General features: G+C 39.5%; 1 protein-coding gene across 1 annotated transcript in view; it reads left to right on the top strand.

Moving 5' to 3' along the window:
- GDA (guanine deaminase) overlaps positions 1-16,903 on the top strand; it is a gene marked incomplete at both ends in the record, with an annotated part of 130,480 nt that overhangs the window by 47,445 nt on the left and 66,132 nt on the right. The window contains 2 exons of the mRNA XM_082842150.1: positions 4,244-4,332; positions 11,701-11,872. Coding sequence (XP_082698276.1) covers positions 4,244-4,332; positions 11,701-11,872 — 261 coding nt within the window. The remainder of the gene's footprint in view (positions 1-4,243; positions 4,333-11,700; positions 11,873-16,903) is intronic.

Raw genomic sequence — 16,903 nt, 5'->3', positions numbered from 1 at the left:
TTTTTCCAACTAGGTAATGTATCTATGGATGAGTGTTACTTGTTGGTAGAATTAAATAGGAGCAGTATCAATTTTTTTCTTATTTTTCATTTTTATAAGTAAGTGCTGAGAAACATTTTCACATTAATCAAGAAGATGGGAATGGGCAGAGTTTTGTTATAGCAGTTTTCCTCAATCCTTTGAACTCCTTTTGAGTCATTTGATTAAAAAACTTGTGTATAGGGCTTCCCTGGTGGTGCAGTGGTTGAGAGTCCGCCTGCCGATGCAGGGGACACGGGTTCGTGTCCCGGTCCGGGAAGATCCCACATGCCTTGGAGTGGCTGGGCCTGTGAGCCATGGCCGCTGAGCCTGCACGTGTGGAGCCTGTGCTCCGCAACGGGAGAGGCCACAACAGTGAGAGGCCTGCGTACTGCAAAAAAAAAAAAAAAGGTGTATAAATTTATTACCAAAACATACTTCTAATGATCTGTCAGTGGATAAGCAACTAGGCCTCCTGTCAGTTTTATTGACAGTAAAGACAGGGCTGGAGAAATGTCTTAGGGGGCCAGGCACAGACATTGGCTGGAGCACCTTTGAACTTGATGACTATGGATATTCTGTCTACTGTGTGGTGTGCTTGCCCCAGTGCTGCCTGGCTCCTCAGGTGCAGCCCAGAGAGGCAGGGCTGGGTTTCATCAGGGTTGAAAATTCAGCACATGTGTGTTAACTAAAAGATATAAGAAATATGAAAAAATAGCTAGTGGAATCCAGGCTGGACAAGGAAAGTGGTGAAAGATGGACTGGGGGAAAGTAGAGAGGAGAAAGTAAAGGGAGGGCTCTTTAAGGTGGATGATTGTTTGGAATAGCTGAAGTGGCAAACAGGAAAAAGAGGAAATGGTGGTCAGTTGTGTGATTCCATAGTTTTAGAGGTAGAGCAATTATGGGTCATGAACATGCCCAAGGTGTGGCCATGACGTAAAGTTCATAAACTTCATTTGTTCATAAACAGATCACATGAAGATGAGTTCATGGAAATAGGTGCTGTGATCTCAAAAGGGTTGTCCATGTTGATAGGATAAGGAGTGAAGGCAGGGCTTGCAGTGGAGAGATAGAGTGTAGGGCAGGCGTCAATAGATTTGGACAATGAGAGAAGGTTGGTAAAGCAGAACAACAAAGAAAGAGGAAGCAGGCCTTGAAAGCTGAAAGGAGTGGGTCTTAAGGGAGCTTTGCATGTTTACAAGAAGCTGCAGGAAAAATGGTTTAGAAATGGCCATGGTGGGTATGGAAACTCATTGCCTGACCCTGATGTAGGAATACCTGTCATTTGAGAAGTGTTGGGGAGGCCATGTCCTCAGGGAAGAGCCCCAGTTATGAGGAGGGAGAAACTCAGAGCAGATATTGAAGACACAGGGAAATTTGCTGTCGATGGATGGGCGGTAACAAGAAGTCACAGTGAAGTGGAGAGTGGTAGGAGCAGGTCAGGAACAAGAAAGTAGCATAGAGCTTTTTGAAGAGAATGTTACAGATCAAGATCCCTGCTGTGTATTTGAGGAGCAGGTGAATTCTAGTTTTCATGTTGACTGAAGAAAACTGAAAAGAGGGCAGGTGGATTTAGTCCAGTGGTCTCTGAGGAGTAGGGCCTTTGCCCAACTACTCAATTTCAGCTTTAATTTCACTGAAGATATGTCTTGCTTGGTTGAAATAATTGAGGCTTACATGCTGCAGACATGCTGAATTATTATTTTAACGTATTTTTGCTTCTTATTGCCATTGGGATTATTTTTGCACCTGTATTTATTATTAATTATTTATTTAATAACTACATTACAAAAGGCATTGGCTTATATTATAATTTTTATTCTCTGCATATCTGTGTTTATGTATATTGTGTATTTTGTCAGGTTTTGGTATGAGGATTTGGTAGCTTTTAGAAACAGAGAGGTGTCCATTGTTTTCTGTGCTCTGGAACTCTTAGCACAGACATTATCTGTTCTTTGTAAGCTAGAAAGAAGTTTTCTATAAAATTCTCTGAATGTGTGCTATCTAATATGGCATAATAAGCACCTGAAATGTGGCTAATATGACTGAGGAACTGAATTTTCAAATTTATTATTTTAAATTTATTTTCTCATTTAAAAATTGATACTCATCTCAGTGTTTCAGTGTTTTGGGGACAAACTGGTTATGTGAGTCTATGTTTTGTAGATTATGTGAAGTCTAAATATATAGATGACGTATTTCTAATGAAAATTTACCAACCAGACTGAAATGTACTTTAAATGCAAAATATACCCTGGATTTTAAAGACTAAGAAAAAGTAAAACTAATAACTCTTAACATTGATTTTATGTTGACATGATAATTTTTTGTCATGGCCACCTATGTTGTTAAATAAAATATGTTATTAAAATTAATTTTACTATTCCTTTTTATCCTTTTAGTGTGGCCGTTAAGAAAATTTAAAATTATAAATGTGGCTTGCATTTGTGACAGGCATTATATTTCTATTAGACAGCATGGTTCTGAACCATGAGCTTTTCTAAAAGGTAGTAAAACTTCCTCAGTTTCCTTTTTTTTATATTTTCATATCTGCTTTTATTTATTTTTAATTAATTTTTATTGGAGTACAGTTGATTTACAATGTTGTGTTAGTTTCTACTGTACAGCAAATTGAATCAGTTATACATATACATATATCTACTCTTTTCTAGATTCTTTTTCCATTTAGGTCATTACAGAGTATTGAGTAGGGTTCCCTGTGCTATGCAGCAGTTCCTTATTAGTTATCTATTTTATATATCGTAGTGTGTATTTGTCAATCCCAATCTCCCAATTTATCCCTCTCCTCATTTTCTTATAGAGTTACTGGTTCATTCAGTTTTCCTATCTCTCCAGAATAAACTTTGATCATTTATATCTTCCTCAAAAGTATTTATTTCAAATGTATGAATATAGTACTTTAAAATATTTCCTTTCTTCCTCCCTCCCTCCCTCCCTCCCTTCCTTTCAGTAATGGTAAATGATAAATCAGCTCTAAGATACATTGATAAAATTCTCTTTTTGTGATTTTCAATTAATTTTATATCTGCTTTGACATTTATTGATTCAAATATATTTTTAGAATCATCCAATTACTTTTCCTTATTTGTAGGAATTACATTTTTGTTTTCTGATAAAAATCACTGTTTTTTTAAAAAAGGATATCATCAATGAATAGAGAAGTCAATAATTATTTTATTTTCTGTTCCACAAACTATTTTTCCTGCAGTATACTGCCTTCTAATTGTTTAGATAAATTTTATATAAAAGTTTTCTTTCAATATTTCATGTTCCATGAAACATTTATTTTTACAATATTGCATTTAAAAATGAAACAGGATATGTCCTGCACATATATTTCATTTTTCTTTGTCCTTTCTTGCTTTGCAATCCACTTTTACAGAGAAAGCAATCACGCTGTACTTAAAAAGAATCAACAATAGATGCAATGTATCTACCATTTAAATGTTCCAGGGATGTGCTAATTTCTTAATTGAAATTACCATATTTAGCCTTCACAGTAGTTCTGTGAAGTATGTACTGATGGTATCCTCAGTTTGCAGGTGGGGAAACCAGACCAAGAGGGATTGGAACCCATCCAGGGTTTCTCACCTATTGCCCATGGACTCACACGCTCCATGGGAGAGATCATTCTGTTAGTTTCTCATGCACAATACTAGAAAAATATAGCAGACCTCTTTATAGCAGATGTCTAGCATCAGAACATCAACATATTTCATGCTAAGATTCCATTGTCAGGCAATTATTACATGCAGTTATGTTCAGTGTTCATAAATTGTCCCATGGTATACTACTACTGTGTTCTGGACTTGGGTTTCCTATAACAGCCTAACAAAAATCTTTCATTCATCTGCAGTGAGGTACACTTTCTATAAACAATTGTTTCCTTTAATCATTTGGGGTGTGGGGAGAAATAGATACCAATTAGCCATTTTTAATACTGTGTATCTTCAAATTAGAATTTTTGAAGTCTTACTTATACCTATAGAATGGCAGAAAAGGAGAAACTTCACACAGTTTACTTCTTTGGGCAAGCAAAGGCAAATCCCTGTCTTTTTACCTCTGAACTCTATCCCATTTGCTGTCAAATACCTTTTAAAATTAATTTAGCTATGGTATAGTCTCTTTTAAGATTTAGATATTTAATAACAGCAAATGACTATGGTTCATTAATTTGTGATTCTTTTCTTTCTTTTTTTTAAAGATAGTGTTTTTGGAAGAAGCGTCCCAACAAGAAAAGCTGGCCAAAGAATGGTGCTTCAAGCCATGTGAAATAAGAGAACTGAGCCACCAGTAAGTCAGAGCCAACATTTTTCCCTTTTACTTGATGCTGTTAACTAGTCTCAGATGATAAGAACCTGTCTTGAGAGACAGAGAGGCTTTTTTTTTTTTTTTTAAAGGATGAGGTGGGAAAGAGAAGGTAAATAGAGAACATGGAGCTGAAAGACAGAAACTTTGAAAACTAGAGGCTGCCATCATTCATTTACTTCTTCAGCAAATATTTGTTGAGCTTATCATGTGTAAGAATAGGATCTGGAGGTGAAAATGATCTACAGAGCCTTGGTCCTCACTGGGTTTACGGCCCATGGGGGACAGGCGGAATAAACAAGTGCACAGATACGTAAGTTACTGCCTTCTATAAAGGAAGTAACGAGGGAGCATGATAGAGATAAACTAGGGCTGTGGAGGGGAGTTTGGGGAGGAATAACTCTGACAGTGTGCTTAGGGAAGACCTATCTCCAAAAGTGCATTTGAGCTATGATTTTATGTTCCAGCTACTTTAGTGGTTAATATTTGTGCCAAATGTGTTTCCTGTTGATAGGTCTACTCTCTTCATAGCCTGGGTGATTTGTCTTATAGAAATGGGAATACTTTTTTTAAACTCAAAGATTTTGTCTGGTTTCAGGCCAAGTATGTTTCCAAAGTCAATGAAAGTTCCAAAGTCAACCAAAATCGTTTACATTCTACAAACACTTTTATAACTTGGGAAGTTGCTTTAGAGTAATGTAGTGAGAACACTGAATTAGGAATTAGAACACCTGCCACGAATCCTCACCCTACAGCTCTGCAGCTGTTAGACGGAAAGCAAGCCACTTCCCCTCTTTGAGCTCGTCTCCTGGGCTGTTGGCAAAGGATTGTCCTAGATTGTGGTAGACACCTTGTCCACTGCAGGAGGACTGTGAGTGGGGTTCCCCCTTAGGCTTTGAGGCAGAGGAGCTGGCCACAGTCCAGAGAGATGGGGTGACTGACCCTAAAGTTTTGTTGCACTTATACTCACGTCTCCTCCTCCTTCCCTCTCTGTGCTGCCTCTCTGTTGGCTTAGAAGCATGTGGCCAGTGGGCATGCAGATGAGTCCAATGGACATGGAGTTCATTTTAGGCACCTCTGCTGTTGCCATCTGTTTCCTCTGCTAGATTTTCTTGAGAATATATGTTGAGGAATAACTGACATTTATAAGTCACCTTCTTGCATTGCTTTGTCGTGAAAGATTAGAAGGTGGCTTGGGAGTGGATGAGATGGAGGTTGGGAGAGGGTGGGAGGATGGTGGAGTGGCTGGAGGATGGGCAGTGAGGTGAACACATCTGTGGGTCTTCATATCCTTTTGTCCCTCTTTATGAGGTTGCTTTTGGAGTTAAATCCATCTGACAAATGTATATGCCAGGAGACCTGTAAGCACTAAACACAGAAAAGTGAGAAGGTAAGAAAAATTGTGAACTTTGGTGGAAGACTAAAATCTTTGAAGACAAATTATATTTAAAATGCAAAGTGATTTTTATATCAAACCTATAAGACAGGTACCGTTGAATTTCTTCAAGTCAGGATTAAAATACATGATGTCTCTGACAGTCTGTTTAATAGAGTCAGTGTACCTACAGGTATCTCAGCACCGTGTGGATTTTTTTTAAATGAAAATTACTGCTGGAGCACTCTGAGCCGTGCTTTGATAGGAGTGGATCAGACTATGACCATGGACCTGAGAGAGGTTGACAGGGCCAGGATTAGAGTGAGGCAAGTGAGGCATTCACCTTGAGCACAGAATTTAAGGATTTTGGGGAGGGCAAAAAACTTACTAATCAAGATAAATAATACTTTAATGCAGTTTAATGCAGTATTTTTAAAAATCAAAATTAATGCAAAATACCAAACAAAATACCAAAATTATTAATAAGGACAAGATGTTGTTGTTTGCTTCACACCCCTGCATTTTTGTGCAATGAAAGAGTGGTTTTCAAACAGCCCAGGATTCCCAGGCCCTTGGGACCATCGCACCCCCAGCAGTGCATGTTGATGAGTGTTGCCAATAGTGTGCAAGCAGACTGAGTAACTTAAGCTATTATATAGAAGTTCATGTGTTTTGATTGTAGGGCTTTTTCTAGCATTTTCCACTTGGTTAAAAGACAGGTGGATGTTCTGACAAGGGGCACATATTGTTCTTTCTCCTCAGGTTCTGGTACAGCCTAGGCAGCACTGCAAGTTTGGGATGTGAAGTTGATGGTTTTTATCTGGGGAAAGCTGAGATTTTCTGGGGAAGTTAGGATAGTGATTAAGTAAAGTGAAAAGAGCAAAGTGGAAAAGCAGGAGAAAGGAGAGCTTTCTCACCTTCTCCTGCTTCAGCCTTCAAGACCCCCTGCTTTGCCTGCAGTTTGACTTTTGATGGCAACCATTTAGCTGCAAGTGATATCTTGAGTGGCGTTCTAAGCCTGGCTGGGCCACTAATCATCCTTAAGCTTCCTTTGTTCTTTCCGTAGAATGAGTAGCTGGGCTCAGTGAGCGCTAATCTCACGTGCAGCTCTGACAGTCCACACACTCCTGCATGTACTGCTATCTGTAATAATCCTGGAATATAACTTTGATTATGTGAATGTTTCTATTAATAAGCATTTCATAATACTTCCTGTTTCCTAAAAAGGATTACTAGCCTTTCTGGATGAAAGTTAAACTTCTGATGCAGTAAATCCTTGCTCCCTGTCGCCTCTGAAGACTTTGTATCCTGTGTTATCTCCTTTAGTTCTTTCATCTCTGGTACCTTCAGGATATGCTCAGGTTTCTCCTACATGGAAAACAAAAGGTGACTTTCACTCTTCCCCTACATTACCATTCTAACTTTCACTACCGAATAGTTTTTGCCCAGTACTTTCTCTACACCTGTCTTTCCTGTTCATGGCTCTCTCCTCAGTACCTAGGACAGTAACTAAAACATACTAGGACTGGGTAAGTACTTAGATAATAAAGGACTGCATCCATGTGAAATCAGGTGTCATTGTATGGAAATGAGAGCTCGCAGAGTCTGGACTCTTGCAGTTTTTAACACTGGTCACTGTCCTGCACTCCTTCCCTAAATTGCTGTCCTCAACACCTCTCTATCATAGGTGTCTGTCTCCCTGACAATGATTCTGTCTAGATTGAGCACGATCTTCTCTTCCTCAATCCTACTCTTTAAGTGGAGGCTAACTGCTCAAGGTTTAGTTTCATTCTTTCTTCCACAGAAATCTCCGGCACCACCAACTTCTAGGGTTACCTAATCAGGGGAGACTGTCGAATCTGAATGCCATCTTTAACTCTGTGACCTCTTATCGCATGTGTTCAATTGCTTTTTGGAGACTTGCAGGTCATACTTTGACTGTAGGCTTAGTATGACATTGTCCCTCCCTCAAAATGGACTTTCCTTTTAAATTCTCTGTACTTGATGTCATGTATTCAGCATCACACGCTCAGAAACTTACTCTGACTCTTTCCTCTGCTAACTAGAGCTAATAAAAATCAAGTTCTTTCTCTCATATTTATCCTTTTCCTTTATTCAGAAATGCTCTCATGCTTGAGAGATTGAAAGAGTGTCCCCACACGTGCCTGCCACCACCAGATTCAACTTCCTAAACCTGGGGTTCAATATGTCACAGTTCTGCCAAAGAAGATAAAAAACAAAGGATCAAATATTCTCATGATCCCCTCCCTCCTGGCTACAGAATAACAAATACATGTTAATTCACTAAATTGAGTATTCAAGACCCTTTCTTAAAAAAACTTTTTTGTAGTTGTTTTTTAGGAAACATTTTTTATATAGTAAAGTGCATAGATCTTATATAATTTGATAAATTTTGGCAAATATATATTTTTCAAACATACCAATCAAGATATAAAACATTCCTTCATCCTAGAAAGTTCCCCGTGCTGCTTCCAGTCACTGTCCAGCCCCTTATCAGCAGCTACTGTTTGATTTCTATCACTTAGATTAATTTTGCCTGTTTCTGAACATCACATAAATGTAATAACTCAATATGTACTCTTCTGGGCTTCCCTGGTGACGCAGTGGTTGAGAGTCCACCTGCCGATGCAGGGGACATGGGTTCGTGCCCCGGTCCGGGAAGATCCCACATGCTGTGGAGCAGTTGGGCCCGTGAGCCATGGCCGCTGAGCCTGCGCATCCGGAGGCTGTGCTCCGCAACGGGAGAGGCCACAACAGTGAGAGGCCCGCGTACTGCAAAAACCAAAACCAAAACCAAAACCAAAACCAAACCCAAAATATGTACTCTTCTGTGTCTGGATTCTTCCATTCAAAATAATGTTTTTGAGATTCACTCATATTATTATGTACACTAGTAGTTCAGTCTTTTTCATTGCAAACAGTGTTTCATTGTATCAACAGACCACAGTTTGTTTATCTATGTTCCTGTGGTATTTGGATTGTTCCCCCCCCACCCTTTTGTTATTGGAGTATAATTGCTTTACAATGTTGTGTTAGCTTCTGCTGTACAATGAAGTGAATCGGCTGTATGTGTACATCTGTCCTCTCCCTCTTGGGCCTCCCTCCCACCCCACCCACCATCCCACCCGTCTAGGTCATCACAGAGCACTGAGCTGAGCTTCCTGTGCTTTACAGCAGGTTCCCACTAGCTATCTATTTTACACACGGTAGTGTACCTAATCTCCCTAATCTCCCAATCTCAATCCTAATTTCCCAATTTGTCCCACCGTCCCCTTCCCCCCATGTCCACATGTCCATTCTCTACATTTACGTCTCTATTCCTGCCCTGGAAGTGGGTTCATCTGTACCATTTTTCTGGATTCCACATATATGCATTAGTATACAATATTTTTTTTTCTCTTTCTGACTTACTTCACTCTGTATGACAGACTCTAGGTCCATCCACATCTCTACAAATGACCCAATTTCATTCCTTTGCATGGCTGAGTAATATCCCATTGTATACAGGTCCCACATCTTCCTTATCCATTCATCTGTCATTGGACATTTAGGTTGTTTCCATGTCCTGGCTATTGTAAATTTGAGGCTAGTATGAATAAATCCCCCATAAAGTCTTATATGATCCTTTTTGTAAACATATGTTTTATTTCACTTGGGTAAATGACTAGGAGTGAAATTGCTCCTTCTGTCTCTCTGTGTTTGTCTCTCTCTCTTACACACACACACACACACACAGACGTCCTCTCTCGCCCCTGATGTCCTCAACTAGATTATAATCTCTTTGAGGACAAGAAGGTGTCTTATTTTTCTTTGGACTCAAGGTGTAGCAGAGTTTCTTAAACATAGTAGATACTTGGGAAATATTATTTGATTGAACAATTCAACTACATGAAGAAGTCACATTGCCATTCCATGTTACGATGGTGGGGACAGTAAAAGCCCCAAGGACTGAAGTGTTCTGGAGAGGGCAGTGACTGACACCGAAGAGGAATCTGTATTTCCTTCTCCCTCTCTGCATGCCCCCACGTTGTAGGCCCACTTACTGCAGCCTTCTTGAAGTACTTGTAGGTTGTCACTGCTTTTCATTTCCAGAGTGAATGAAAAATTCAGAGGGTAGTGACCAAGAATACTGAGGCTACTGCCTGGGTTTGAGTCTAGGCTCTAGAGCTGAAGCTGAATGATTACTTTTTTCAAGCTATTTAAATTTCCTGAGCTTGAGTTTACTCTTGTGAAGATGGGGATTACAATACTACTTCTTAAGTTTGTTGTGAGCATTACATCATCATCACAACTAATTTTTTTGGTGCTTTCCATTATCTAGGCACTGTTTTTGCAAATATTAACTCAATCCTCACAACAGCCCTACGGTGAAACTACTATCTCCATTTTATGTAAGGGGAAACTGAGTCACAGAGCAGTTAAAGAATATCCCACTGCTGGTTTATGGTGGGGCATAAATTCAAAATCAGGCAGTATCGGTCAAGAATGTGTATACTCAAACCTTATAATAAACTGCCTTCCACAAATAAGATGATGTACGTAGAATGCTGTGCCCAGTGCCCAGTACATGTCCGACTTCAGTAAACATTGCCTGCTGTCACCATCATCATTAGCATCATCACCACCATTCCTAATTCTCATTTTTATTTTATTTTTATTTATTTATTTTTTGCTGTACGCGGGCCTCTCACTGTTGTGGCCTCTCCCGTTGCGGAGCACAGGCTCCGGATGTGCAGGCTCAGTGGCCATGGCTCACGGGCCCAGCCGCTCCGCGGCATGTGGGATCTTCCCAGACCGGGGCACAAACCCGTGTCCCCTGCATCGGCAGGCGGACTCTCAACCGCTGCGCCACCAGGGAATCCCCCTAGTTCTCATTTTTTTAAAAAAAGCATTTATAGATACCCGTGGCTTTATTTGTCTTCCATTTAAGTGGTATACATTTGTATTGGTACTATATGGGATTCTTTATTATGTCCAATTCTGAGTTCCAGTTCCTTATGCATATAAAAATGTAACTAATATTTCCTTGCGGTGATGGTGGTGGTGGTGGTGCATACTGTATTTTAACAAATATCTGCTTGGATGCAATTAGACACTTAATAGACACCAGTGAGCCAGATGATTTCTTTAGAAAAGCTTTAAGTATCTATTAGCATTGGGCTGCCTCAGTTCTGTGGGCAGTGCCGCTGAAAACTCTAGAAAACATCGTTCTAGGACTTGCTGTTATAAGAGTTAATAGAAATAGGAAAATTGATGGGTGGAACAGTTTAGTGATCAGAAACATCTGGAGAATGGTTGTCATAGCATTGCATCTCTCTCTTCACTTAACTGTTTATACCACTCACCCACTGACACTCTCATCTTCTCAGATTGCCCTTCCCTAACCAGCCTCAGTTTGCTCTTGTTGCTTCTGTTTCAGAACTCAGACGCTCCATCACATGGGACAGGACTAGATTTCTTGCAGTCAGCCAAGGTCAAGATGTCCATTGGGACTAAAATTGTGGCCATTCTGTTTCTCATCCTCAGTCATCCGTAGTGACTTGTGTGTAATTCCTCATCGTGGCTCTAGAAGTTTGACCTCCTCTCTCATCTTTGCCCTCTGTCCTACAACCCCCAACTGTGAGAACAAAGTCATACGATTAAACTGTAGCTTCACACATTTCTTGTGCAACGACTGCTTTGCTTCTGCTCAGTGCTGTGCTTTTCCCTCCTTTCATGATCTCTGGTAAACTTTACACCAAGACATTCCAATTTAGGACTGTTATCTCTCCTAGTAGAGTTTCATTTTTATTTTCTGATCTCTAAACAATAGAATAATTTACATTCATCTGATTGCATTGGCTCTAAACCTGGGTGGGGTAAACAATTAAATCACTGTATAGAGAAAATGTGATTTAAAGATATGGAAAATGACTAAAGATGTTATTAAATTCTTTTCTCCCTATCTTAATTTCCAGTGAGTTCTTCATGCCTGGGCTGGTTGATACACACATCCATGCCCCTCAGTACTCTTTTGCCGGGAGTAACGTAGACTTCCCACTTTTGGAGTGGCTGACCAAGTACACATTTCCTACAGAACACAAATTCCAGAGCATCGACTTTGCTGAAGAAGTATATACCAGAGTTGTTGTAAGTATCCTGCTTATGAGTATTGGTGCATTGTGTTCAGTCATCTATAGAAACATCCACTTCTTCGGGGCAGATTTAAGTTATTAAAAATAGGCCATTGGGCTTCCCTGGTGGCGCGGTGGTTGCGAGTCCACCTGCCGATGCAGGGGACATGGGTTCGTGCCGCGGTCTGGGAAGATCCCACGTGCCGGGGAGTGGCTGGGCCCGTGAGCCATGGCCGCTGGGCCTGCACGTCCGGAGCCTGTGCTCCGCAGCGGGAGAGGCCCGCGTACCGCAAGAAAAAAAAAAAAAATTAAAAAAAAAAAAAATAGGCCGTTAAGGCTATACTACACTGTACAGACCTATTCAGTTCTTTCACAGCTCAGTGAGTTTGTGACCACTTCACCTACATAGCTAGCCACTAGCAAAGAGACAGCTTGAATCTAAATCCTCACATTCCCTGGGTTCTCATTACTCTCACTTACTTCTCATTTTACTTTACTAAATTTGGGTTTAATGCATATGTTTGTTCCTTTACTCTTGCCAATCCACAGTGCCGTTCTAGGTACCATATGGAATAGCTGTGTAACCTTTGGAAAGTTCTGTGACTCATTTTCCCCATTTGTAAAAAAAACAGAGATAATGATAGTACCTACTTCTTAGGATTGTTATGATAATTAAGCAAGTTAATATTTGTTAAGCTCTTAAAATGGTGCCTGACATAGGTATTTGCTTTACAGAATACCCAAGGAAATCTAAAATTAAACTTTCAAGTTACAGTGAGAAGGGTATCACATTATTTTGGTAGCTTCGAAAGGAAGGAAAATAGGATGGTCCCCTGTTGCAGGGCGTGTGGGAATGTGATGAGCATTAACCCAGTAGAGAGAACTATGGAGCTAGTTCAGTCAGAGAACAGTGGCTGTGGTGTGTGCCAACTAAAGGCCCTGAAATGTCCTTCCTTCCACTCTATCAGGAAAATCAGTTCCCTTTATTCTACTCCAACCCTATGCCCAGTCCACTCAGCAGCCAGAAATAACTTCTGCAGCTGAGAATTAAAGCTGCCAATATCCTATCTGACCACTAACTCTTGTCATCTAGCATACTTAGTCTGAACATTCCTGCATTTTTATTGGACCCATTGATGTTTTTTCTCTTAAAGTAATGGTGTGAGTGTGATAATATTATAAGCCTTATACAGTGACCTAGCCACCCTGCCAGTTTCCCAGATCTTACATCATCCAAGCCTTAAAGAGTAAAAGCAAGTGCTATCATTTATATACTTGCCTTGCTTAGTTATAAATTCAGTGTAATTGTGGACTTTACATATTTAGCACGGATCCACGTGACACCAGGAAAACTGAGAAGGACTAAGGCTGTGTTGGAAGTTGCTGGTGCATTGTGTTAATGAATTGTGTTAGCCACATCAAATCTTTTTATTCTCAAAATTTATTTATACCTTGCATTGTTCTGAAAAGCGTTAGAGATATCTTAAAATTGCATTGTATACAAGAGAAGAAAATGAGTCATGAAATCACAGCAAAGGGAAAAAAAGGAGGAGGAAAAATAAAATAAAGCCAAGAGGTAAATGTGTACCATGGGGGTCCATGCACTTGTTAGGATTTGTCACACATTTGGCTTTAACTGACCCAGAGAGGGAATTCATAGTATTTCATGTCAGTGAGTACAAAATAGGTGAAATAGGTGTTATTCTCTACAAGTATTTTCGGTGTACACATCCTCTGTTTCTGATTATGAGCAGGCCCATAGACTTTAAGAGTTGGATGAGCTGAGAGTATAATTGACATTTGTTTAAGAAAGTTGAGATTTGTTAACTAGAGCCTGTCCCTAAGGCTGAAGACTGCCTGTGGCAATGCAAAGGGGGTGCTAAGGCAGTACCCATGAACCAAGACATTTTTTGTTTTGTTTTTTATTTTCTGCCTCAGAAAACAGTCCTGGATCTATTCTTCAAGAAATGGGCAATCCAGACCCCAGAGTTTTGCACCACAGATTTTGACAGTGATAATTTAATCTGAAAGTAATTTGAAGTATATATTAGCAAACATCTCCTAAGATTGTTAAGAAAAAAATCCCAGTCAGTCAGTCCTGGAATATCTCCCTTTAAACATTGCAAACTGGGTGAGAGATTGAAGTTTCAAATTGGACTTTGGACTGGAATGAACCAAAAAGACTCGAAAGGTCAGGAATCTGTATATTATATAAATTATAGTCAAGGGACCGGAGAGTGAGATTCTTGGTAAATATGCCAAGACAAACTGGTTGCAAATATTCTCCTGGATAATAGAATGAATATGCTTACTCTATGGGGTTGTCAAATTCAGCAGATAAATTCAACTAATTCCAAAGAGGTGTCAAGTCATTAAAGTACAGGTGAAAAGACAAGGAGTCAGGCCACTCTTTTCCCCTATTTTAGCTCATGGAAATTGTATAACCTGTTAAGGGGCCTGTTGATACTGGCGTTGAAGCTTAGTAGTTGGCAATCTATTTTGAGCTCAAAAGTCTTGGTCTCAAGAATTGACAATTCTTATCAAGAGTTGAAAGCAGGGGAAAGGTTGGGAAGCACAGCCAATATTTTGATGTTATTCCTGACAGATTTCTGTATAAATTGGAAAGTCATCATTAATGGAAAAGCCCTCTCAAAAGCTTATGAGAAACTAGGGTGGAACAGATGCCCAGAAACCCAAACATATAACATGCGAAGAAGAAAAGTAGCTGCATTTTAGACGGCTTACCTAGTAAGATTTTTCAGCCCAATTCTTTCCTTACTTTTTTAACTACATAAGTCACACACATGTGGCTGAACGCAGTGGGAACCAACAGGAGTAGCTTTGGGGGTTCTTTCTTCTCTCCCTCCTTCCCTCTCTTCCTTCCTTTTTTTCCCCTCCTCTATGGGCTCTCCCTGTCCTGTCCCTTAAATGTAATTTGGGCCGATTCTTGAACTTTCTAGTCTTTCTAGTTTGTTCCAGTCCAATTTGAAACTGCAGTTTCTCATCTAGAAGCTTTTCTGTATGAGAAGCGTTTTCCCCCCTGACTCAGAGGAAGAACTTGCTGTTGGTGAATGGGTAGTACTTCCATTGTCATTGTTGCTAATTAGCTGAAATTTTCCATTTTCATCTATTCTTCAAGCCCATTTTAGAAAGGTGTTTAAAGTGTTGAGAATTTAGAAAATGTCAGATTATACTTCTGTTTTAATTTTGAGTTTCATTTTATTTTGCTTAGTAAATGTAACGTGTGTAGTTATTTTTCTTGGGAATTAGTTCACTGTTATTTTATGACCCAATAAAAGGTCAATTTTTATGATTATTCTACACATTTTTAAAAAGACTGTGTTTTCTCTGTCAATATGACTTTTTAAAATATCTGTTAGATTAGGTTGTTAAAAGTGTTACACAAGTCTTGTATCGTTTTCCTCTATAGTCTCCCACATAATAAGACAAAAAACTTAAATAGTCTTCCCTTAAAGATGCAGCCCCCTCACCATGTCCTGTGTTACATCACGTGAGATTTTAGTTCCTGGTTTTTTTTCTTTGCCATCTACATACATTTAATTTAAAATGTTTTTTTTTAAGTTAATTTTTTTATACAGCAGGTTCTTTTTTTTTTTTCCACAGCTTTATTGGAGTATAATTGCTTTAAAATGGTGTGTTAGTTTCTGCTTTATAACAAAGTGAATCAGTTATACATATACATATGTTCCCATATCTCTTCCCTCTTGCATCTCCCTCCCTCCCACCCTCCCTATCCCACCCCTCTAGGTGGTCACAAAGCACCGAGCTGATCTCCCTGTGCTATGCGGCTGCTTCCCACTAGCTATCTGCTTTACGTTTGGTAGTGTATATATGTCCATGCCACTCTCTCACTTTGTCACAGCTTACCCTTCCCCCTCCCCATATCCTCAAGTCCAGTAGGTCTGTGTCTTTATTCCTGTCTTACTCCTAGGTTCTTCATGACATTTTTTTGGTCTTAGATTCCATATATATGTGTTAGCATACAGTATTTGTTTTTCTCTTTCTGACTTACTTCACTCCGTATGACAGACTCTAGGTCCATCCACCTCACTACAAATAACTCAATTTCGTTCTTTTTATGGCTGAGTAATATTCCATTGTATATATGTGCCACATCTTCTTTATCCACTCATCCGATGATGGACACTTAGGTTGTTTCCATATCCTGGCTACTGTAAATAGGGCTGCAGTAAACATTTTGGTACATGACTCTATGTGAATTATGGTTTTCTCAGGGTATATGCCCAGTAGTGGGATTGCTGGGTCATATGGTAGTTCTATTTGTAGTTTTTTAGAGAACCTCCATACTGTTCTCCATAGTGGCTGTACCAATTAACATTCCCACCAGCAGTGCAAGAAGGTTCCCTTTTCTCCACACCCTCTCCAGCATTTATTGTTTGTAGATTTTTTGATGATGGCCATTCTGACTAGTGTAAGATGATATCTCATTGTAGTTTTGATTTGCATTTCTCTAATGATTAATGATGTTGAGCATTCTTTCATGTGTTTGTTGGAAGTCTGTATATCTTCTTTGGAGAAATGTCTGTTTATGTCTTCTGCCCATTTTTGGATTGGGTTCTTTGTTTTTTTGTTATTGAGCTGCATGAGCTGCTTATAAATTTTGGAGATTAATCTTTTGTCAGTTGCTTCATTTGCAAATATATTCTCCCATTCTGAGGGTTGTCTTTTGGTCTTGTTTATGGTTTCCTTTGCTGGCAAAAGCTTTTAAGTTTCATTAGGTCCCATCTGTTTATTTTTGCTTTTATTTCCATTTCTCTAGGAGGTGGGTCAAAAAGGATCTTGCTGTGGTTTATGTCATAGAGTGTTCTACCTATGTTTTCCTCTAAGAGTTTGAGAGTTTCTGGCCTTACATTTAGGTCTTTAATCCATTTTGAGCTTATTTCTGTGTATGATGTTAGGGAGTGTGCTAATCTCATACTTTTACATGTACCTGTCCAGTTTTCCCAGCACTACTTACTGAAGAGGCTGTCCTTTCTCCACTGTACATTCCTGCCTCCTTTATCAA

The sequence above is a fragment of the Leucopleurus acutus genome, assembly GCF_964270905.1.
Source record: "Leucopleurus acutus genome assembly, chromosome: 7".
In the NCBI taxonomy this organism is placed as follows: domain Eukaryota; kingdom Metazoa; phylum Chordata; class Mammalia; order Artiodactyla; family Delphinidae; genus Leucopleurus; species Leucopleurus acutus.
This window is presented reverse-complemented; position numbering and strand designations above follow the sequence as displayed.